The sequence below is a fragment of the Protomyctophum parallelum genome (assembly GCF_964188405.1).
Source record: "Protomyctophum parallelum genome assembly, chromosome: 1".
Taxonomy (NCBI): domain Eukaryota; kingdom Metazoa; phylum Chordata; class Actinopteri; order Myctophiformes; family Myctophidae; genus Protomyctophum; species Protomyctophum parallelum.
In genome coordinates, this window is record NC_139697.1 from 48,957,126 (window position 1) to 48,981,764 (window position 24,639).

Here is a 24,639-nt window from a genome sequence, read left to right on the forward strand (position 1 = left end):
ATGGTGATGTAAAAACAAACAGTGCCAACACAAACATGAAATGTTATTAACATTAAAGAAACAATATGACATATAATGAGGGACAATACGTAAACTTTCCCTTCATTGTCAATGGCGTTCATAAAACAAAACATTGAACTATAGATAAACTACATACACACATGTCGCTGTTCGTTCAGATTCCATCTCATGTAGATTTGTTTTGCGTTGCCCTGGCTATAGTGGCTACCTAACATTATCGATCAGTATACTGTAGAAGTACTTTGTGTGTGTGCGTGTGTGTGTGTGGGGGGAGGGGTGGTTGTTGCTTGTCGTCACAGTGACATCGCAGTGATGATGTCACAGTGCCTGGTTTAAAAGTAGAGCCCACACTGAGATAAACGCCATTCACCACCTTGTAACTGATGAAACATCGCCTCCTACTGGACTCTTCACTGCCCGCTAGAACAATCCTCCAGCCTTCACGACATCTCGTGGAGTGCCATCGAACATAATTTTCCGGAAGACTCAACGATAGTGATCACCGGTTGTGTTCTCTCTGTCTCTCTTGGCGTGGCAATAGAAATGGCATCCGCCAGCGTTCTCCTGTCAGCTGATCACTTCCTGAAGTTCCTGTGTTCCATCTGTATGGATGTGTTCACTGATCCGATCACCACTCCGTGTGGACACAACTACTGCAAAGCCTGTATCATGCGTTACTGGGACACTACGGATGTGCACAAGTGTCCACTGTGACGGGAAACCTTCATGGTCAGACCAGGTTGCTTGTACCCATTGAACTAGCAGTGAGAGTACGTCTTGTACCTGTTGTCAGAGGTACTTATACCCGTTGTACCCATTGAACTAGCAGTCAGGGTACGTCTTGTACCTGTTGTCAGAGGTAGTTATATGTACCCATAGGGTTGTCCCGATTCGATCACGTGATCGGAAATCGGGGCCGATCGCGCCATTTTCAAATCGGATCGGGAGCAAAAATAGACATGATCGGGATCATATTAGACTGAATATTGTCTGTGATTTTGGATATTGTTCTTGTATTGTGGCATAAGTGTTATTTTTTTTTATTCTTAAAAAAATTACTTTATTTATCTTTAAAGGTATATTCAGTGATTTCACTTAATTCAAATATCACTTATTTTTTTGTTGTGATAATCCTCCCTACTATAGAGTGTGCTGGCCATATAAGGAGTTCCTTCCTGTCCCCAGTTAACCCCTGGGGGTCAAAAAACCTTAGGTTTCGTTTTTGACTCTCTATCCTGATTGGACGAAAGGTTGGGTCCCACAGCCAAAAACGAAACATAAGGTTTTTTGAGTGAAATCACTGAATATACCTTTAAGTCATTCTGCAAAATAACAAATATGTGTTTTGGATTAGCTTAGCGTCTTCTATATTGTTCGACTTTCAACGGTCTAGCAGAGAGACATGAAACAACAGGTAGAGCACCTCTCATATGCCAGAGATCAATACATATTATTGTATCTTATCTTGTATGAGGGTTATGTTATGCCCTTTGGGTCACTACTAAATCCTCCACAGAAACTGCATTTATGGCCATTTATTTTGGCAACAACAACATCATCTACTGGGATGCAGACTTAATGTGCATTCCACTGCAACTGTGTCTTCACCAGGTCTATATTCATAATGGGGTTGAAGTAGAGAGCCCAGTAAAACAGACAATTGCATACAAACTGTGGGATGAGAGGCCAAAAAAAGGCAAAGGCAAAGCCTTGCGATGAGATCTTCCACAAGCAGTGTTGTGACTAACGCCCTTACATCGCGTTAAGTTACATAACGTAACTACTATTTGCAGTAACTTGTAACCTAACGCTTTACATTTCCCCATTCCATAACGGCCTTATAGTTATTGTGCGAGCGTTACCCGCGTTATGGCGTTATTGTCAACTTATGTGATCAGTGAAAAGTGATCAGTGAAAAGTCTCGCAGCTCCGTGAGTCTATCATATTACAGGCGTCTCTGTGCTGCTAGCCTGAGCTAACGTGTTAGGTTTCTGGTCTAGAGGGGCGGGTCGCGGCTGAGATTTGCGCACGCCCTGATTGGATCTCATCGATCTGTCCGTCACCCCCGGCCCCTCCTCTCCCCCCTAGTGCAGCGCTACGTCACATCATTTGGAGCGACGCCCACCCGGAAGGGTTGACTCCCACTTTTAGACCAGAGCGGCCAATGCGTTCCTCCAGGCTTTCAATTTTTGCACCAACAAAAATGAAAGCCTGGTACCGAGGCTACTGTGCTGCTGACTGCAGTGCAGAGACTAGAGAGCGCTCTCTGTGTTGACAGTTTCGTTTGTGCTCTGCCTCTCAACTAACTGCGGGAAAAACACAGATGTACAAGCCCAAAGCGCCGTGCATTGCGACCGGTAGATAACTTGTAGATCTGCTACTTCCAGCGCAGGACGGGCGCATGCTTATGACGCTCTTAAATATGCATCAGCACTCAGCAGCCAGCAACGACAACGCACTAGCGGCATAAACCACTCGTCGTCAGACGGAATACACACGCAAATACGAGTCACGACACAACTTTATTGCACATCTGTGCTTGCCTTTCATCTACGTTTCTATAGCCTTTTAAATCTCATTTCCCATCCACGGGCACAAGCAGCTTCCACCCGATCTGGATGGTGGTGTTGTTTCTGACGAGGGTAGCAACTAGTTAGCATGGGAGCTAACATTAGTTTAACTCTGGTCCATATCGTTAGAAGCCAAGGAGTCCTCCTAATAACACTGGTACTTTCCATCCGTTCCCCAACCCTCACACTCGATGTTGCGTCTGCCCGTATTTAATGGTCAGGGTTTCACTGTCCACAGCAGGCAGACCTGTCAAAACTATGCACTTCCCAAAACTCACAAGACATGCCAGCCACCACCTATAAGTTCAAACACACCTCTAGCATATTTGTTTCCCCAGCTATCTCATTCCACTTTCATTTATTTTATTCCATAGTCTTAGTTTTTCTATAATAAAGTAGTTTTTATTTGTTTTCTCATGTTCCCCTTGAAAAGCGTCTTTAAGTACTCAGAGAAGCATTATATAAATAACTAGAACTGCACTCTGTCGAGTGCATACTTGTACATAGTGCAACTACAACAAATACAACTAGTGCGCAAGCAGAGCGCGCAAGTACTTTTGACCGTTGTAGGTGTAACTATTTGTTACCTACCTACTTTATGCATATAAACACCTAATATTATTAAGTATGGTTCAAGTTTCTATCTATATAAGAAATACAGTTTTATCGATGTAGATATATTCTGGATCCCTTTTTAGTTTTTTAAAGAAAAATAAATCATTGATATGTGATGAAAAAAAAGGTATATAAATTTAATTAAAATATGTTATAGCCTACAGTATAATTATTCTGTAAACGGTGGAATCTCAATATCTCTGTGAAGGAACGTTTGTCTAATTATTAGGTGTAACTATTTGCTACCTATCTACTTTATGCATGTAAACACCTAGTATTATGAAGTATGGTTCTTTCAAAGAAAAATAAATCATTGATATGTGATGAAAAAAAGTATATAAACTGAATTAAAATATATTATACAGTATAATTATTGTATTACTTATTGTAAATTGTCAATTGTTTTAAATGTATTTCATGTTGGACTATAGTGATATTAATACTAAATCATGATCAGAGTAATATGTGTCTCTAACTTCAATTTCTGTAATAATACTTTCACATTTGTTAAAATATACATGATCTAAAATACTTCCGTAATCTGTAGTTGGATTTGTATTTAATTGTTTGCACACTACACTAACGTTAACATTTATGGTTAACTTTTTGACACTTTCGTTACTTTTATACACCCCAGAAACATAATGTTGTATTACTTACGTCATCATTGAGAGCAGTTATACAATAGCAAATTGTGCCTGATCTGTCTGATATACTATATGGTGTATGTAGTTGTAAGTTGATTAGTGGTATACTGTCGTTACTTTGCGCCAAAAACCGTGACAGATTACACAAATGACCATATTTCTTACGTCATTATTGAGAGCTAGTCATACATATACACACTACGTACTCTGGTCCCAGCAGATCAGGCACAATTTGCTATTTAATTTTTTACTTATTATGTATGTAGTATACGTATGACTAGCTCTAAATGATGACGTAAGACATACGTATACATATATATACTATATAGAGTGTGTAGTTGTAAGTTGATTAGCGGTATACTGTGGTTACTTTGCGCCAAAAACCGTGACAGCCGTCCCGCCATTTGATGTTTATGCAAGAAAACAGCAAATCTGTGCCTGATTTGCTGGGACCAGATTACACAAATGACCATATTTCTTACGTCATCATTGAGAGCTAGTCATACATATACACACCACGTACTCTGGTCCCAGCAGATCAGGCACAAATTGCTATTTTATTTTTTACTGATTATGTATATAGTATACGTATGACTAGCTCTCAATGATGACGTAAGACATACGTATACATATACTATATAGAGTATGTAGTTGTAAGTTGATTAGCGGTATACTGTGGTTACTTTGCGCCAAAAACCGTGACAGCCGTTCCGCCATTTGATGTTTATGCAAGAAAACAGCAAATCTGTGCCTGGTTTGCTGGGACCAGATTACACAAATGACCATATTTCTTACGTCATCATTGAGAGCTAGTCATACATATACACACCACGTACTCTGGTCCCAGCAGATCAGGCACAAGTTGCTATTTTATTTTTACTGATTATGTATATAGTATACGTATGACTAGCTCTCAATGATGACGTAAGACATACGTATACATATACGTATACATATACATATACTATATAGAGCAGTGGTTCTCAACCTGTGGTACGCGTACCACCAGTGGTACTTGAGCCCCCCCAGGTGGTACGCGGAAAATCTTCCCAAAAGATCAGGGATGCCGTGATCTGATCCACAGATCGGATATCAGGTCGATATCAGCCAAAAAACGTGATCTGGATCAGATCGGACTACAGCTAAAATGACCGATCCCAAGCTTTGCAAGCACTCCACTCCAGTCCATTCCAGTACTCCACTCCAGGCCATTATTCCTCCAGCAGTGTTCATAGACTGCTACAGACACAGTCATATGGACAGTAGCAGACTGTGCAGGCTGCTAGGCTAACCACTAGCCAGCACTGCTGCTCAGAAAGCAGCACTGACAGCCGCTCGCATGGGAGTATTATATATTATAAAACGAAAAAGACAGCCGAGTGCAAAAAAATAAAGGGATGGATTTGCCACCGTGGCAACTACAGCAGCAAAGTTTCAGCCTTAGCTCCATGCAAGCTAATCTTTAGCATTGATTAGCATCAACATCTTAGTAGACGAGAGAGACGGAACAGCGCAACAAGCTGACAGCTGAGCATGACGACATGCTCATGTTCTTAAAATTATATCTCCCCACAGTCCCCAACAGTTTTGTTTGACAAATATGACCGCTGTTTGTCAATACGTGACAGACCATGCTATGATGCTAATAACTGCTTAAGTGCTAACTGCCAACCAATGCTTAAATAGAACGGACATCACTATAGTTACATTGTCACGGACAGACACAGTGCTGTGTAGGACAGTAGGCTATGGTTTTTAAAGTGGGATCAGGGGTCCCCACTCCCAGCCAAATGATAGGTTCCATTTGTACACTAAGAGTTAAATTGACATTGATTTTACAATATAAACAAATAGAAAATAATAATTTGGGGTCCCAGAGATACAAATGGCTGGGTCCTTAATATTAAAATGATGTGAATTGATAGATCCATAAAAACACACAGCTGCTGTATTGGGGCAAATGAGTTTCAAAACCTGTATTCAGAATTAATGTGTATAGCCTACCTATGCTATTGATAAATGTATTAACTCAAAAAACCTGGGGATGCCTGTATGGCTCCTCATTGTAAAGTAGTTAAAGTGCCTGTTTTGTACAGCATGATTTTGGCTGACGTCTGTGAAAAATAAATAAATATTCTTAATTTCTTATTAGGAATATTTCTTTTCTCCTGTGTGAACTGTGCATATATGTATATATTTTCACATAAGTTATAATGGTGGTCATATTGTCATTATCATTTTGATAACAGTAGGTAGGTACCCGAAATCCATCATAAACCCGCCAAAAAAGCATCAATAACCACTAATAGCACGCGCGTGCACGTTTGGCGGTGGTGGTACTTGGAGTGATAGAAAAATCTGAGGTGGTACTTGGTGTAAAAAGGTTGAGAACCACTGATATAGAGTATGTAGTTGTAAATTGATTAGCGGGGGGAGGATGGGGGAAGATGAACCACTTTTTACTTAAGTTGTCCTGGAAGCAAGGCAAAATGAGATGGCAGTCAAATCTAATGATCTACACATATTTCAGGATGTCCTCTATCAATTGAAATGATGAGTAAGCAGCTATGACAAAGGGCCATGAAAATATGACCTTTTCAAAAAAAAAAAAAAAGTGGCTCAATTTGCCCCAGGTAAGGGGTAAGTTGATCCAAAATTTAACCACATGATATTTTAATGTAAAGAGCTTAAACTTGAACAGATAATGTATTCACGTATTGAAAATAATTTAATAACAGTTTTCCCTTTTGCAAATAGTCTTATTTATCTGTTTATTTATTATTTAAACAATATAAAGACAATTAAATAAAGTTTGTTATTCAGAACCTTATAATATTTGCAATATTGTTAATACAATATAGCAAATTTGCAAACATTTGCAAACATCCAAATTAAAGGTCATTCAGTATAATTTGAGTAGCTAATACTTAATACAAAAATATGAATGGTGATTCACATTAAGAAAATTGGCTCAATTTACCCCAAGGAATTGGTTCAACTTGCCCCATGGCCACTTTTTGACAAAACATGGCTAGCTTAATGCTCCAGGATAATGTTTAGCTAAATGATTCACATGGGTTTTATACATTGGTATATCACCAACATGCATGATATATAAGTTTAGACCTGGGTGCTTTTGCTTTAATATAAAAATGATTATTCCAGAAAAGTTTATTTTTTTACTTTGACCAGCAAAAAACACTTTTTTGTGTATAAATGTACTTTCCACTTTGTCCATGTGTCTCTCATCTTCACAGTCAGGTTGAAATGGTGGGTGTGTCCTGATTTTGAGGTCACATGACAACTCATGTGTGTAGTTTTAAAGATACAGGGGGTGGTTCAACTTACCCGACGGTTCATCTTCCCCCATCCTCCCCTATACTGTGGTTACTTTGCACCAAAAACCGTGACAGCCGTCCCGCCATTTGATGTTTATGCAAGAAAACAGCAAATCTGTGCCTGGTTTGCTGGGACCAGATTACACAAATGACCATATTTCTTATGTCATCATTGAGAGCTAGTCATACATATACACAACACGTACTCTGGTCCCAGCAGATCAGGCACAATTTGCTATTTTATTTCTTACTGATTATGTATATAGTATACGTATGACTAGCTGTAACTGATGACGTAAGACATACGTATACATATACATAATCTATATAGAGTGTGTAGTTGTAAGTTGATTAGCGGTAGGCCTATACTGTGGTTACTTTGATTTGAATGGGAGGCTGTTATCCATTGGTTGGTCCGTGTGTGAGACAGCTGGACAGAATGGGAGGCTGTTCTCCATTGGTTGGTCGGTGTGTGAGACAGCTGGACAGCACGTGTGCATGAAAGGAAGGAAGGTTTCCGATTAGTCAAAGAGGTACAGGTAGAATAGTCAGTACACAGGTTTATCTCGGGACTTCACTTCTCACACACACACACACACACACACACACACACCCACACACACACACACACTTGCATACATACATGCACATACAAGCACGCACATACACATTTCACTACTACACGCACCCCAAGGAACCGAATCAATTTGTTCAGCACAACACAAACCTCGTGCCTTTTACCTCGTGCATCTCATGGTATGGGCATAGGCACTTATGTCTTCTGTACTTTGCCTTCAGAGGATCTACTGAAGTGGTTCCAATACACAACAATTGACACATGGGATGCACAACAGTGGTCCCCATATAGTCAGGGTGGTGGCTGGTGGTCCCTCGTGAGTCGTTCACAATCAGTTGAAAACCCCTGCATTAGAATTAGAACTATGGATCAGTATAGCTCTGGTCCAATTTAAACGTCAACATTCAGATTGCAGTCGCATCACAGACACAGAGCCATTAAAATATTGTATTGTAGTACTGTACTGTACTGTACTGTACTGTACTGTACTGTACTGTATTGTAATGTATTGTATGTATATGTACTGACTGTGAAATAAAGATTTCTTAATTCAAAACAAAAAAACAAACAAAACCCAGAGCCATTCAAATGACCGCGGGCCGTAATGTTGTGCTTGCCCTTTAAATGCGACGTAGCTCCGGTTGTCTTCTGCTGTGCAAAAGAGGCTGGGCTATATTATTATTGTAAATGCAACAGGGACGTCGTGTGGTGTTGGCTGTCAGGGGGAATAGAAATTGAAGATGGAGTTTTTAACAGGGAATCCATTCAGTACACCGGTTGGACACCGAATAGGTGAGATGTCGAGATGGATCCAGTGGTTATTATTACGTTATAATTACAAAGTAGGCTAGCTCATTGACTGACGATCGTATAGCCTGCTGAATTTCACGGACTGCAGCAGCGCTGTGCGGTTGCACGCACTCCTCCTTATTGCAGATATTTCAAAAATAATCGGATATTAACTTAAGATCAAGAAACGCATAAAAGAAGCAGCCCAATCCATCCAATTCTGACAGTGATAGAACGGTTATTGCTTTACTGATGCAGTTATCATGATGATACAGTATCACATAGGCGGGATGATGATTCTCTAATCTTCAAAATGGTTGGGTGTTGCTCTCAGTCTCTGTCGATAACATGCTGGAAGGAACCAAGAGAGAGATATCCCTTTATTATCTGCAAAAAAAGAAAAGAAAAATAGAAAAAAAGAACAGTGGTTTTTAACATGGCAAATTTGCCCTATTAATTTCCCAACACTCAATTTTGTCAATCAATTTCAGGCAGTAATGAACCTATAGTTAGTGAGAACTTGCTTGCAAGTTAAGTAACTTCCCCACAGAAACTCCTAAAATTATGGTGATTCATATTAATACACATTGTTTTCTTTGCAAACATTGCTCAGTTCATGACTATTGTATGTCTGTTTCCTGTAGAACTTGCAACAAACTCCAGTCTCCAGTCAGAAGACTGGTCCCTAAACATGGAGATCTGTGACCTGGTGAACAGCACAGATGAGGGGTGAGCGTCTCGTTACCTCAGGCCCGGCCAGGCTCGTCTTTTGGAGATCACATAACAATGGCTTCTTCTCCTTTCAGACCAAAGGATGCTGTTAGAGCGATAAAGAAAAGGATTTCAGGAAACAAGAATTCCAGGGAGGTTATGCTGGCACTGACCGTGAGTGTTACTTCCTGTCGCAAAGTCCTTCCTCCTCCAATGCACCATTAAAACTGCAGCCACTATGCTCTATCAATGTAAACATCTACATTCAATGTAGATGTAATGTAAACACTTGAAATCCTTGCTGAAGTCATTGTTGCAGTCTGCAGGTCGGAATGGCAGCCGAACGGCTGTCACGTTAAGTGGTCAGATGGGTGGGCCACGAACGCTTTCACGATTTTCAAGTGGGCCATGATTCAGAACGGTTTGAGAAGCAGAACCACTCCTCTGCTTACATTCCATGTCGTTGTTGTTTTCCCAACCTGGACATAGGTTCTGGAGGCTTGTGTGAAGAACTGTGGCCACAGGTTCCATATCCTGGTGACGACCCGGGACTTTATAGAGGGGTTTCTGGTCCGGGCGATTATACCGAAGAACAACCCTCCGGTGGTCTTGCATGACAGAGTGCTAGGCATCATACAGGTCAGTAGTCTGATTACATCTCAACAGTACGCCTAATATAACTGTGGCGCCATATTTTGGGCATGTTGTTATTATAGACAAAAATAATTTGAAACAATTGACTAGGCCTACAGTAAATTCTGTGTGAGCTTGTAGATTGTATTGTAGATTTGTATTTTCATTGTATGACGGTGTCTGGTTTAAGTGGTTAAACAATCGTAATCATTTGACATTACTATAATCTGTCAGCATAGATTCTTTTGTAATGTTTGTTGTTCTTCTGTTGACAAGGCGTGGGCAGATGCATTCCGTAGCTCACCTGATCTAACAGGTGTGGTGTCTGTGTACGAGCATCTACGAAGGAAAGGTCTGGAGTTCCCAGAGCCAGATGGTTATTCTCTGGTCAACCCTTCGAACAGGGTACTACTAACTAACATATGGACTAATATATGTTGAAATACAAATGCACTTGCTTGGGAAAGCCTGGGGCTGACTACTTTTATGTCTTTATTCACTCCTTTTCAAATGTCTATGCTTTTCCTCTTTCTGTTTTAATGGGCTCTCCTAACATTTTGCTGCTGTCATCTGGACTGTGCTCGTGCTTCTGCTCAGCAGGGGTTGCCTAGGAATGGACCTGCTTCTGCAACTTCTAAACATAGTCTCATCCCTCTACAATTCCCCGGGCCTAAACATGGCCAGGAGGGAGCCAGTGTGTCCCTACCCGAGCAGGTGAAAGGACCTGACAAACTGTAGAAAGGTTTTATAGAGATGCTGTCTTATCTGTCAATATTGTCTTTCACTTACAAACTGATTAATACCTTTTGCATGGCGGCTGAAATTCAGTCTAAATTCCTTTTTCTGCACATTTCACCTTCTATTTTCAGTCTCGACTATTGTAAACGACACTTTTCTAGGAGGAAAATGTGTCTTTTTTGCTGTGCGATGAAGTACATATTAGCCTATGTATGTAATATTTTGATAATACTGTTGACATTTCAGGTGCACAGGCTGAAGACAGATCTGGGAGTGGTGCAAAGCAACCTGACTGTAATGTCAGACATGATGAGTCAGCTAGATCCATCCACAGCCAAGTGCGCAGACATTGAGTTGCTTCAGGTATATTGACCACTAACGTTTACAGAAATTAAACGCTGTGTGCTGAGCCGTCTCTCATCCAGATATCCAAGGATGATAAAATTGTCTATATAGTATAGTATAGTATAGTATCCCAGGTGAAAAAGAAATATATTTAGTATACTTTTTTAAAGTATACTAAATGTACTTATTTGTACTTGAAACTATTTGAATTTAAATTGTGCTATTTTGAAACTACTTAAGTTGTACTTTTTATACTTAAGTTGCACTTAAGATGTGCTAAAACATATCTTAAATATATTTTTTCTATACTTTTTAACCCTTTTGTGACCAAAAAAATAGTGTTAAATTGAAAATATACTTCCAGTATCCCAAGTATACTTTTGAAAAGCATACTTAGATTATATTTATAGTGTATTTTCGAATATATCGAGTGTATATCAAGTATTAAATAAATGCATTTAAAATATACTACCAATGTGTTAATAGAATAACATTATGAACTAATGTGCTTAAAATATACTTTGTTATCTCGAATACACTATCAGATCTACTTAAACATATCTTAAATATATTTTTTCTATACTTTTTAACCCTTTTCTACAAAAAAATAGTGTTAAATTGAAAATATACTTCCAGTATCCCAAGTATACTTTTTCCAATGAGTGAAAAGCAGACTTATATTATATTTATAGTGTATTTTTATAGTGTATTATAAGTGTATATCAAGTATTAAATAAATACATTTAAAATATACTACCAATGTGTTAATATAATAACATTACAAACTAATGTGCTTAAAATATATTTGATAGTATACTTGAAACTAATACAAGTATACTTCAAATTAATGACTTTTATACTCCAAATACATTTTAAGCATTATATATAATATATATGCAAATTTATACTTTTCCAAAGTATATATATATTATATATATACTTCGGAAAAGTATAAATTTGCATATATTTGCATATATAACTCTTAATTGGAGCAACCATGTTACTATACATATGAATGGGAAAAGGGGAGAGGGACTGATCAAACCAACAGACATTTATATTCATGGTTTTACTAACAAATCACATAAAACAACATAAATCACCAAATAACTCCACAACAAAACCCTACACAATTACCCATAACATAACTCCAGTATACATTCTAATATTCAAATAATAACACAAATAAGAACAATAACACACGGTCCTTGGCGCCCCAGTGTATGCTGGGAAATGGACTTCCTCTAGCCACTCCCATTTCACCTGGCAGTATTTATAGCACATTAGTACTTAATATACTTAAACTTAATATACTGAAAGTTTATACTTGTATTGTATTTATAATGTATTCAAAATACAATCTACAAATATATTTACTTAAAATATGCTAAGAGTGCATTTAAAAAATACAATCTACAAATATATTTTTAATTATTATATTAAAGTACATCTTACAATAAATGCATGTTCAGGAGAACTCACTATGAATATATTGCTAATGGACTTAAAATATAATAATCCCAAATGTATTTTTAATTATTATATTAAAGTACATCTTACAATAAATGCATGTTCAGGAGAACTTGCTATGAATATATTGCTAATGGACTTAAAATATAATAATCACCAATGTATTTTTTATTATTATAATTAAAGTACATCTTACAATAAATGCATGTTCAGGAGAACTTGCTATGAATATATTGCTAATGGACTTAAAATATAATAATCACAAATGTATTTTTAATTATTATATTAAAGTACATCTTACAATAAATGCATGTTCAGGAGAACTTGCTATGAATATATTGCTAATGGACTTAAAATATAATAATCACCAATGTATTTTTAATTATTATAATTAAAGTACATCTTACAATAAATGCATGTTCAGGAGAACTTGCTATGAATATATTGCTAATGGACTTAAAATATAATAATCACAAATGTATTTTTAATTATTATAATTAAAGTACATCTTACAATAAATGCATGTTCAGGAGAACTTGCTATGAATATATTGCTAATGGACTTAAAATATAATAATCACCAATGTATTTTTTATTATTATAATTAAAGTACATCTTACAATAAATGCATGTTCAGGAGAACTTGCTATGAATATATTGCTAATGGACTTAAAATATAATAATCACAAATGTATTTTTAATTATTATATTAAAGTACATCTTACAATAAATGCATGTTCAGGAGAACTTGCTATGAATATATTGCTAATGGACTTAAAATATAATAATCACCAATGTATTTTTAATTATTATAATTAAAGTACATCTTACAATAAATGCATGTTCAGGAGAACTTGCTATGAATATATTGCTAATGGACTTAAAATATAATAATCACAAATGTATTTTTAATTATTATAATTAAAGTACATCTTACAATAAATGCATGTTCAGGAGAACTTGTTGTGAATATATTGATAAAGTACTTAAAATATAATAATCACAAATGTATTTGTGATTATATGTATTTAAGTTAGACAAAAGTAAACATAAAACTAATGCACTCATGAAAAGCATATTTTCATACTATTTGAAATATATTTCTCATTTAGTACACTTATCACAAATGTGCTAAATCACAAATTAATTTATGTTCACTTATATTATATTTAGCAAAAATGTACTATTAATATGATTAGAGACACTACAAGTATACATTTAACATACTTTCTGTGCTAAAAGTGTACTTAAGTATGGAATAAATATATTTATTTTTCGCCTGGGATAGTATAGTATAGTATAGTATACAGTAGGCTATAGTATAGTAGTGTATAGTAAAGTTTATTATCACCATATATAACCGTTTTGTCACATTTCAGTCACACATGCAGGTGCATTAAACTACATCTGTCTGTCTCTTTCCTGATCTTGTCGATCACTATACTACTCTTGGCCGCTGGCCATTTCTTATCTCCTTTGTCATTCGGTCCATAGCAGTTGTACACAGTGTGTAAGGACATGCAGAACAGAATAGCTGAACTGGTGCCAAGACTCAGTGAGGAGAAGCTGATCGAAGAGCTGCTGACTGCCAACGATGAGATGAACAGCACGTTCACACGCTACCAGAGGTATTGCTCTATTCAACTATACTGCAGGGCATGAAAGTCAGTGTTGGAGGATGTTCTCCTGTCTGTCAGGTTGTGATATCTGTGATGTTAAATTGCCGTTTCCATTCCATGCAGGTTTGAAAGACAAATGACAAATGGTCAAAGCACAACAGAGGAAGTAAGGAAGTTGCTCTTAACAGTTGCGTTATTCTTTTCATTAGGTAACTAGACTATGCTCTTATAATTAGTATCGATACCATGCACATCCAAATGATAATTTTTCTATTCTCAGAACCCACATTATGTCAACCTAAGTGACCTCAGTCTTGCATCTAATTCCGTCAGCCAATCGGGAGCTTCCACTAACAGCTATCCGACCCCATCCCCAGTTGATAGTGTTTGTGCTCAGATGACAAGACTCAGTAAGTTTGTGTGGCTGTGTTCGATATTGCATTCATGCATACCGTATGTGTTTTCCTATATTTTCAACAACTTATGCTGTGTTGTTTATTAGATGTACTTGAGTTGTTGCTATTTTCTCCAAGGTGCAAGTGAAGCTGATCACTTGGACATGCAGAAATGTAGCATCTCACAGACGCAACAAAGAAAAAGGTGAAGAGGGTTTACAACAAAGTCAAGCTTTTTATGTATGTAAATAACAGGTGCATAGAGAAGGTAGACAAAATCTACCCAACTTTAGGCTGTATGAATAGCAAAGCCAGAACAAAGCCAGAAAACATTTTTCCAAATGTGGTACAGTGCCAAAGTACAACCACATGACTTTCCTTGGCTTGAATCAGAGGACAGGATTCTAGGTCATTCTGAGATGTTAATCCTCATTTGGGAATAGTTATTTTGCCATTTTCCTATAGTCCTACTTTTCTTTTTTCTTTTAATGCATGCCATTTTTCCAACATAGTGTATGCAGACAATTTGCAACTAAATACCGGTATATGTTTCAGTGAAACAAGTGGAGGTGAGGTGGATGACCAGTCTCAAGGTCTCAGCGCCACGCAGCATAATGCTGGAACGGTCAGTAAATATACTATATTATTATTATATTATAATAAATTGTTAGCCGTGTGTGTGTGTGTGTGTGTGTGTGTGTGTGTGTGTGTGTGTGTGCGTGCGTGCGTGCGTGCGTGCGTGCGTGCATGCGTGCGTTTTCCAACAAAAATACTGTGCTTTGTTAGATTTTTAAGGAAGCGATTAGTTTCAGTTAATATTACCAAAGCTGTGAATGTATTGATGACAGCATGGTCCCTTCAATGTGTGTGTGTCTCAGAGTTACATTTACACTAAAGAGTTTACAGTATAGATTAAGGCCTGAAGATAGAAAACATGTATCAAGTGGGGGTACTGTATGTGGCTCAATGATCATGAAGTTTAAAAGATTGAAAACACTGTCTGTCACCTAAAACGACTTTATATGTGTCTGTGTGTGAAGGGTGACACTTCAGCCTTCATACGCAGCTCTTCTCCACAGTTAGATTGGATGATAAAAAGGGGAATGGTGGGTTTCATCAGTTGTGTAACGTTTGCCGTTTGTGTTGCTTTGCTGGCCATGTGCACGAGTTCTGTGGTGGTGCAATTTTGGGTTTGCTTGACAATTATATTCATATGAACATCTGTAACAAATGTCTAATAGTAGACATACATACAGTGCAGTTCTACTGTATTAGACAGACCTACATATACAGTAGTACAGAACTATATCTATGTATGTAGCAGGGCATTGTTTTGAATAAGCATGTCTATAAGATTGTATGGTTGGTATTGGCTGATTTAAGCAGTCTGGTGTGAGTCAAACAACATGGACTCTTGAGTCGGAGCTGGACTACACTCCTATTTCACATTTCACATTCAGGAGAGCCTCCACCACCATGACGAGTCATGTGTTTATTTCCAAGTACCAACATACTGCTTGCCATGCCCTTAGTTGTAATGAGGAACAAGGAAAGAAGAAGACACAAGACTTGTCATGACAAAGGTGTCTCTCTCTCTTGAATGTGTGTGGGGATGGCTGACTAATGGATTGTTCACACCAAGCAAGCACGATAACAATAACTATGCGGATAATTATGTGAACATTCATAGTTATACTTTGGGTGTGGACACTGCCATCCACTTAAGTTTTAACCATTTGAAAACAATGTATGTATTGTTATATGGAGTGTCAATCTCTTTTATAAGACAATAGTTAATGTATTCTAGATACAGTTCAGGGACGATACATTTTACTACAACACGATTTGATGCAATATGACACCGTAGTGACCGTACTCTGACTAGTTATAGTAATTGTGCTTGGTGTGGATGGTCCATTTATCCTGTGTGGACTCTGAGCCAGGTGTTACTACGCAACTGTTATGCATCGATACAGGTTGACTCTGGCCAAGGATGAGCGCTTAAATCAGCCACCCTACTGTTACACAGTGTGGGAAATGCATTTATATTTAGCATGACGGTACATTATCTTTTTCGATTCTTTTAAAGAAACACATCCCGTTTATAAGTAATTTGCTTGCAGATGGCATGTGGATTCAGTTAATTTGCTTGGAGTGGTTCCTTTGTTAATGTTGGTTTGGTGGTTTTGTGTGTGTTTGGTGGTTTTGTGTGTGTTTGGTGGGTTTGTGTGATAGCTCATCCCAGTTACACAGTGATAATTGTTGAACAAATGAAGTATGGTACTTAGTTTTCCCTTAATACCTTCTTAGATTCCCGTCAGCCAGTCTTCTGTGATGGAGGATGTTGAGAAGTGGCTGACTGTGGAAGAAGACGTGAGTGGCTACCACTTGTGTCATGCACAGCATATATCTTATTCTATTTTATTGCATGCACAGTCTATGCACATATTCTGACAGTACTCTTGTAATAATGTTACAAACAATAAAGGGCAGATGTTTTAAAAGCTATACCAAAGTGCAGTATCCTGATGACGTGTGGCTTTCCTCTGTTTATGACACAGGATGACAGTTTTGAAGATTCAGACGGTGTGATCAGTGAAGGTACATATTCTGCCTAGTTGTCTGGCATCAGACAGTACAGTAGAGCTTCCATCTTGGAATATTCCCATACTAATCCTGCTTCTATTTCTCTGCAGAGTTTGACAGATTTCTGGCCAAAAGAGCGCAAGCAGCAGAGAAATTGCCTTCAATCACATCATCTTCCCACGATGCCTACCATTCTCAATCCTAGGCTAACCTGTCTCTGTACAACACTAATATGAATCCTGCTGCCCTGATGACTGAGGAAAGTTTATTATTACTGTGGATAAAAGTGACCCATGCTGCACGCCATCTTGAAATGTGAAATGCCACCCTGAACCTATGCAGATGAAGAAGTGACATCGGAGTATAGTGCTGTTTGGTCAGACTGTGCTGTTATATTGTTTTGTCTGTTTATATGAAGGGTAAGTTATTTGGGACCAAGTGCATGGCCCTACTCTTGACACTACTGCTGTATGAGGGGTTATCCTTGTGTGGAAAGCAAATATTTGCACATTTTTATAAGGTTCGAGCTATTGAAAGAGAGAATATTGTTAAAGAATAAGTACTGTTGCTTAAAAAAAAAGTCAGGAATTGTGACAGGTCACAGGAAGTTGCATCACACTATCAGAATGATACTGTTAATGTATATTTGAGATAAACTAAGCTGTAATGTTAATAGTATATGAGGCTTTTAATCACATAGTGATCTAAGAAAAGAATAAAAAGCCAAGTAAGAATTTTCACATCTAACATAATGTAATCAAGTTACTTCACTTGAAGTTTAACATTTTACACAATGTCACAGCTTATATTAAACTCAGAAAGTATTAATTGAGAACTGTGTTATGATTCCATGGGATGGCTGGGTAATTGCTAATACTTTGTAATAGGACATTTCATGCAGGTCATGGCTTTGTAAACAAGGGAAAATGGTGTCCTGACGACATGAAAGCACATTAAAAGCAGATTATTTTTTTGTTATGTTATTCTGCCATGATTGATACCATGATTTGTTCTATATATCTTTAAAACGTTAGTGTGATGCTCTAAAACAGGGGTTTTCAACTGGTGGTCTGTGAACCACTGGTGGTCCCTGAAGGCCTTGCGTGTGGTCCGTGACCATGCATGCATTCAGGTTTATTTTTTAGGAGAATTTACAGTAGATGAATTAAAAGACATCATCATTATCAGTTGTCATCTGAGAAGGCTTGTGTTTCAATTACAAACTACTACTACAAGCATAGCTACAAAAGAGGATCAGCTCATTGAGTTTCTACCAAGCATATCCGAATTGACTATTTTACTTGCGCGACAAGATGCGCAACTAGGCATGGATCAGATGTTAATAGTTGTGTGCTTGGTGTGGATTGCTTTTACACTTTTACACTGACAATTGAGCTGCCTTGCAGTTGTGAGACTTCAGCTTCCACTTTAGATAAACAATTATTTTAACAAATATATTAATAGTTAAGAGATATACCATCACTCACTGACAATGTTTTTGGGAGTATTACACTATTGTGAAAGTCTACTGTTGTACATCTTTGGCTGAACTCAGCTGAGGATGCAGACATGATGAGAATGCACATGTTGCTTATCGTGCAGTCCACTTATCGTCAGTTTTTTTAAGACAATTCTGTGGGAGACTGTGAAGCACTTTCATTTAATCTCTTCCTTTTATCAGTATGCATGTGCTTTGTTCTCTTGTCAAGCTCTAACTGATAAACCCATTTTGTTAATACTGCTTGATAATAATTAACTTGGACCCCACTGCACTCCCCGTGCTTAAAAAGAGTCACTTCCCAGGCGTGCTTTTAGTTTTACACGTAACATTTCCCATCTCCTGTGTATAAAAAAGAAGGAAAATAAGAAAACAAAACCAATAAATAATGGATGTTACGCTTCATTTATACTCCACATTTCATGAGGGTGTCGCCCGCCAAAAAACTACAGATCCACAAAGCCCACAACGGATCCACAAGCCCACAACGCACCGCCATGCCATGCAAGCCTGCAGATCCGCTCTCTTCGGCCAGCGACACCCATCATACTAGACTGCATATAGGACGGAGGCTTGACAGAGAAACATCTCAAGCAAGCACAATGCAAGCTGCAATGTAACTTATGAAGTACACTGTATCTCAAGTTCAGTGGGTCCAGTCTGTCACATCAGGTCTTCTCTTCTGTATACATCAACGGTGGGGTCCATCCTCAACCTCCTCAGATAAGCTCTCATCATCACTCATGTCCCAGATCTCTGCAGCCTGTGTCTCCTGGTGCAGCAGCGTGAGGCCCGTCAGGTCCTCCAGGAATGAGTGCGAGGAGTTAAACACCAGGGACAGGAAGTGGAAGCGGAGTGGAGTGGAGTAGTGCTCCAGGACGATGTCTGAGCAGGCTGTGCATTTGTCAAAGGCCAGGCTGGCTGGAAGGACGTTGTCGAACCTGGACAGGAAGCCTCGGATCTGATGCGGCATCAGTCCCAAGGAGGTGGGGGGCTCATTCATTCAGTCATCTCTGCCACTGGCCACTGCATAGCCTCCTTCACTGTGCTGTAGAATGGACACCATCATCTCAACAGCCAGGGCTCCATCGATCATGGCCAGACCGGGTCTGCTGACCGTACATTGTTGGTCCAGAGTTCGATCCCTGGTTGAATCCCCTGGTGCCACCACATCGTTGCAGAAGTAGCAGCCCAGCTTGTGTCCTGGAATGTTGGAGAACAGAGATGACGGGAGTGAGGAGGCGGAGGAGAACGCAGGGGAGGACTCTCCGTCCGCAGAGAGATTCTGATTGGCCAACGCTTTCTTCAGTCCGTGTCTCATCACCACAAAGGTGTGGAAGCCCAGCGCTGCGTTGACCACCAGCTTCCTCTTGCTGGCGGCTATGACCGTAGGCAGCCAGCGGCTCTCCCTGGCGTCCATGAGCAGGAAGACCACGTCGTCTTCAGAGATGAGCTTCTCCAGCTGCTCCACATCCTTCTGCGCCTGGGACAGAGTCTGGCATAGGGATGCTCATGTTGTAGCCCTCTGCATTCATTCCAAGGGCTGTGTTGTGGAAGATTTGAGGCAGTTTGACCTGGAAGAAAATGCTGTGCAGAATAGAGTGGCTTCCTGTCATTCTGTCTCTGAAACACAACACCTCCACCACGTCCAGTTTGGAACCCCATCTGTATGTGATAAGGATCAGTAGGTTCCTCAAAGGCCAGCCCGGGTGTTGTGACAGAGTGCATGGATCATGTACACCCACGGTAACCTTCTTGGTATTGGTGAAGAATATGTCCCAGCCAGTTCCCTAGGGGAGCCACCTCAATGTCGTCTTCTGTGTACTTCATCAGGAAGTATGGAACAGCGCTGGCTCCACTTTGGCTGCACAGCCCATTATAGGCCTCTAGTAATGCTGTGACCTGTTTAGCTGAGAAGACTTGCTCTAGCAGAGATGGCTGCTGGACGATCCGTATCCCCTCTGAGAAACAGAGTGCAGGGAAGCAGAACCAGTGGTAGAAATGATACTTCTTCAAATCTGCGAAGGTCAGCAGAATTAATTTGGAGAGGATCGAGGTGTCCTTCAGTGCAGCCCCAGACTGCACAGCATCCCATATCTCCTTTGCCTCCTTCTCCAATGAAGCCTTCTTGTCTGAACTGAAGTCTTGAAGGCATAGTGTGTTTGTGTTATACAGGGTTCCTACAGCTGGACAGCAACGACCTGGGGTCCGACCATCTGCATCACTGAACTCCGAGTCCAAAGTCAGACGTGTAAACTGCGTCACCGTTAGTATAGTATCCTTTGATACATTTGGGGCTCTCGTCCAGCCTGTAATCATTTAGCTTCTTCTGGGTGAGCTGGGGCCAGAAGCCTGTGACCAGAGCACTGCAGAAGGGAGGACGCTGCTTCATTGGAACGTCACTGACTGTGTGTGTGTGTGTGACTGAACAGTAGGAAGAAACCAGAAAGCCAGAAAACCAGAAAGCCTTATGTATTATATTCGGTTTTGTTCTCTGCTATTGTTCTATCATTTTAACTACTTGTGTTTTATTGTATTTTATTTTTGTGTCCTGCCCTGTGAAGCACTTTGAGCTGCATTTTATGTATGAAAAGTGCTATACAAATAAAGTTTATTATTATTATTATATTATTGAGTTGACCTCTTTTGACTTCAAGTGCAGTCAACATGGTCTGGTGTAGAGCACCAGAAAAGCCAGGAAACCAGAAAGCCGTATAGTGCATTGAGTTGACCTCTCTTGACTTCAAGTGCAGTCAACGTGGTCTGGTGTAGTGTAGTATCCAGTTCAGTCTACCAATATTTGATTTTAGACATGCACGCAAATATTCTTGGCAACAGGTCCCCGGCACACTGAATAACACTGTTCTCTGAAATGTGATTGGACAAAAAAAGGGAAACGGCAGATTCTCTGGCTTTTAATTGGAGGACCTCGGTACGCCCACTAAAGTTACTAGTATCCTGTGACGTAACTGACGTCAGGCACGGCATGCGCTTGTAATCTTCCTCGTTGTGTGTGGGCAATATTTGACAGATCATGTCTCTCCGAGTCCGCACAGCTGTCCGTGGGTTTGTTAACCCCCTCAAGTGTGTTTTAGCCCCCCCCCCCCCCCCGTGTGTGTGTGTGTGTGTGTGTGTGTGTGAGAGAGTGTGAGTGAGTGTGTCAAACCTTCCATCTCCCCAATTGATGAGTCCTCCATAGTCGCTTCTGAAGAAAATAAATGTGGTTGATCTCACATGAATGATATAAGTTGACATTATTGTGATGATATACAGCAGATATGTCCATTTATGTTGAAAAAAATGCCATTTTATCATGATTATTAGTGAAGACCTATGAAGATAGGTTGAAAAGTGGTCCTTTAAGGTAAATAACACATTTGCAACTAGTACAGCAGGTGCAACAGCACAGAAACACATGGTGTGGGTCTATGTACATTGTGTGGGTCTATTGTGTGGGTCTATGTACATTGTAATGGGCAAAAACACACGACCTACCTTCATTTACAGATTTAACATCAGACCCAGCACCTTCAGAATCCACTTGGTCACATACAAGTGCATCTTCTTGGAAAGATACAGTTTAAAATATTAGTACACTGAATAAATCAGCTATTTGTTGTCATTCATGATTTTTATTTCCAAATTAATTAATAAGTTGGCACCTCAACCTGATCATCTTGGGGGGGGGGGGGGGGGGGGGGGTAAATAAAAAACATGTTAACATTACACTGAATACTAATTAATAACTAGACCTCTACTCACACACACGCCGACACACACACACACACACACACACACACACACACACACACAGAAGAAATCAGTGTCCATTAGCTCCGGAGCTAAAATAGAGGGGTTGAGGTCCCAAACGTGGCTATGTTTAACAAAAATAACAATTCACATGAAGTCTAGGACAATCGTGAACATGGTCGTTAGCATATTCCTAACATACAGTTGTCAAAAAACACTTTTGGTGGTACTTTACCTTGTAAAAATGTCAAATTCCGTGTCCGCAAAAGTAAGCTATCCTGTCTCTGTGAAAAGTTTCGCCCCTTTTTCTCCCGCGGTTCAATACGTGCAGTGTGATGGACAGGTCCCACGTCCAATGGGAATGAATGTTTCAGCGTATCTCCACACCCCTTTGCATACGCGATGTGATGGACAGGTCCCACGTCCAATGGGGAGTTTTGTTTCAGCGTATCTCCACTCCCCTTACATACGCGCTGTGATGGACAGGCTGAACATCCAATGGTGATGCGTGTTAAATAGATTGTTAAATAAAACACCTTTTCATTGGCCATTAACACATCAACCGAGACCAGTAGAGAGAGCACAACGGCTCTCTTCCAACTAAAGCAAAAAGTGAAAATCATAAAAAATGGACATAGGCTACGTGTTTTTCATCAGACAGCGACGATATGCATCAAACTGAGCGCACCATCGCTTTCAAATCCGGGGATGTCGAACTCTACAAGCGATCCAGGTATGAACTGAGAAAGGCTATCAAAGCTGCAAAGAGACAAAGAGTACAGGGACAAATTAGAACTCAACTACAGCGGCTGTGACTCGCGGCGAATGTGGAGCGGACTGCAGGCGGTTACGGGCTATAAACCCAAGTCAAGCAATATCACTGACACCTCCACGTCTTTACCGGACGAGCTGAATAACCTTTTTTGCCCGCTTCGAGGCTCACAACTCGGACCCAGCTACGGCGCAGAGCGCACCTGAGGCGGTGGACCTGCAGGTGACGCAGAGGACTGTGAGTAAAGCGTTCCAAAAAGTTAATGCTCATAAAGCTGCAGGGCCAGATGGGATAGCCTCTCGTGTCCTTAAGACATGCTATAACCAGCTGTCATGGGTCTATACAGACATATTTAACCTGTCCCTGTCATTGTGTGTGGTGCCATTGTGTTTTTAAAAAAACAATAATTGTACCCATTGCCAAGAAAAAACCTGTTACTTGTCTCAACGATTATCGACCTGTTGCTTTGACATCTGTTCTCATGAAATGCCTGGAGAAAATGGTTTTCTCTTATATCAAGAGCATCATTCCTGCTAGTATTGATCCTTTACAGTTAGCTTACTGTTCAAATAGATCTGTGGATGACGCAATCTCTCTTGCTTTACACACTGCCCTGGTACATCTAGAAAAGAAAAGCTCTTATGTCAGACTACTGTTCATAGACTATAGTTCCGCATTTAACACTATTGTACCATCTAAATTAGTGTTGAAACTCAGTGGCCTTGGTGTGGGCAGCTCCATCTGTAACTGGCTATTTGATTTTCTGACAGGCAGGCCCCAGTGTGTACGCATAGGAGAGAGATGCTCATCCACAATTCTCACCAGAACCGGTGCTGCCTCAGTCCTCTGTTGTACAGCTTGTTTACGTTTGATTGTGTCACCAGGTATGAGAATAACATCATAATTAAATTTGCGGATGATACCACAGTGATCGGACTAATAACCGACGGTGATGAGAGGGGCTATAGGAGGGAGATAGTGGATCTAACTATATGGTGCGATAACAACAACCTCTCACTTAACACCAATAAGACCAAAGAAATCATTGTAGACTTTAGGAAGTCCAAAGGTATCCACACCCCCATTTCCATCAAGGGGTCATCTGTCGACATAGTTGATAACTTTAAATTCCTGGGCATACACATCACAGACACATTAACATGGTCACTCAACAACGAGTACATCCTCAAGAAGGCGCAGCAGCGACTGTACTTTCTGAGGCGCCTTAAAAAAATTGGCTTAAGTACAAAAGGACTAGTGAACTTTTATCGCTGTATAATGTAAAGTGTCTTAACTGGCTGTATCACAGTGTGGTACGGTAACACGACCGCTCAGGACTCCATAACATCTACACCACTCGCTGTAAGAAAAAAGCCCACAACATCATGGAAGACACCAGCCACCTCGCAAATACCCTGTTCAAACTACTGCCTTCCAAAAAGCGCTACCAGAGCATCAAATCCCGAGACGGGTCTCAGTAACAGTTTCTACCCCCAGGCAGTCAGGCTGCTGAACAGCTGACCTTGAACTGTATTGCACTTTTTGTCACTTCACTTGCACTTTTCT

At 39.7% G+C, this 24,639-nt stretch overlaps 1 protein-coding gene and 1 pseudogene across 2 annotated transcripts; one reads left to right on the plus strand and one right to left on the minus strand.

Moving 5' to 3' along the window:
- Positions 1-8,508: 8,508 nt before the first annotated feature.
- LOC310856899 (target of Myb1 membrane trafficking protein-like) lies at positions 8,509-15,074 on the plus strand (the record flags this gene model as incomplete). The annotated part of the gene is made up of 10 exons (XM_083762426.1): positions 8,509-8,560; positions 9,202-9,286; positions 9,364-9,442; positions 9,758-9,907; positions 10,178-10,306; positions 10,886-11,002; positions 13,948-14,081; positions 14,196-14,482; positions 14,606-14,672; positions 15,023-15,074. The coding sequence occupies 8 exons, from the start codon at positions 8,509-8,511 to the stop codon at positions 14,287-14,289; spliced, it is 840 nt and encodes a 279-aa protein (XP_083618552.1). The 3' UTR covers positions 14,290-14,482; positions 14,606-14,672; positions 15,023-15,074.
- Positions 15,075-19,242: 4,168 nt separating this feature from the next.
- LOC310873440 (ubiquitin-like modifier-activating enzyme ATG7) lies at positions 19,243-20,943 on the minus strand (annotated as a pseudogene). The gene has a single exon. The product of its transcript is annotated as a ubiquitin-like modifier-activating enzyme ATG7 (transcript).
- Positions 20,944-24,639: the final 3,696 nt, after the last annotated feature.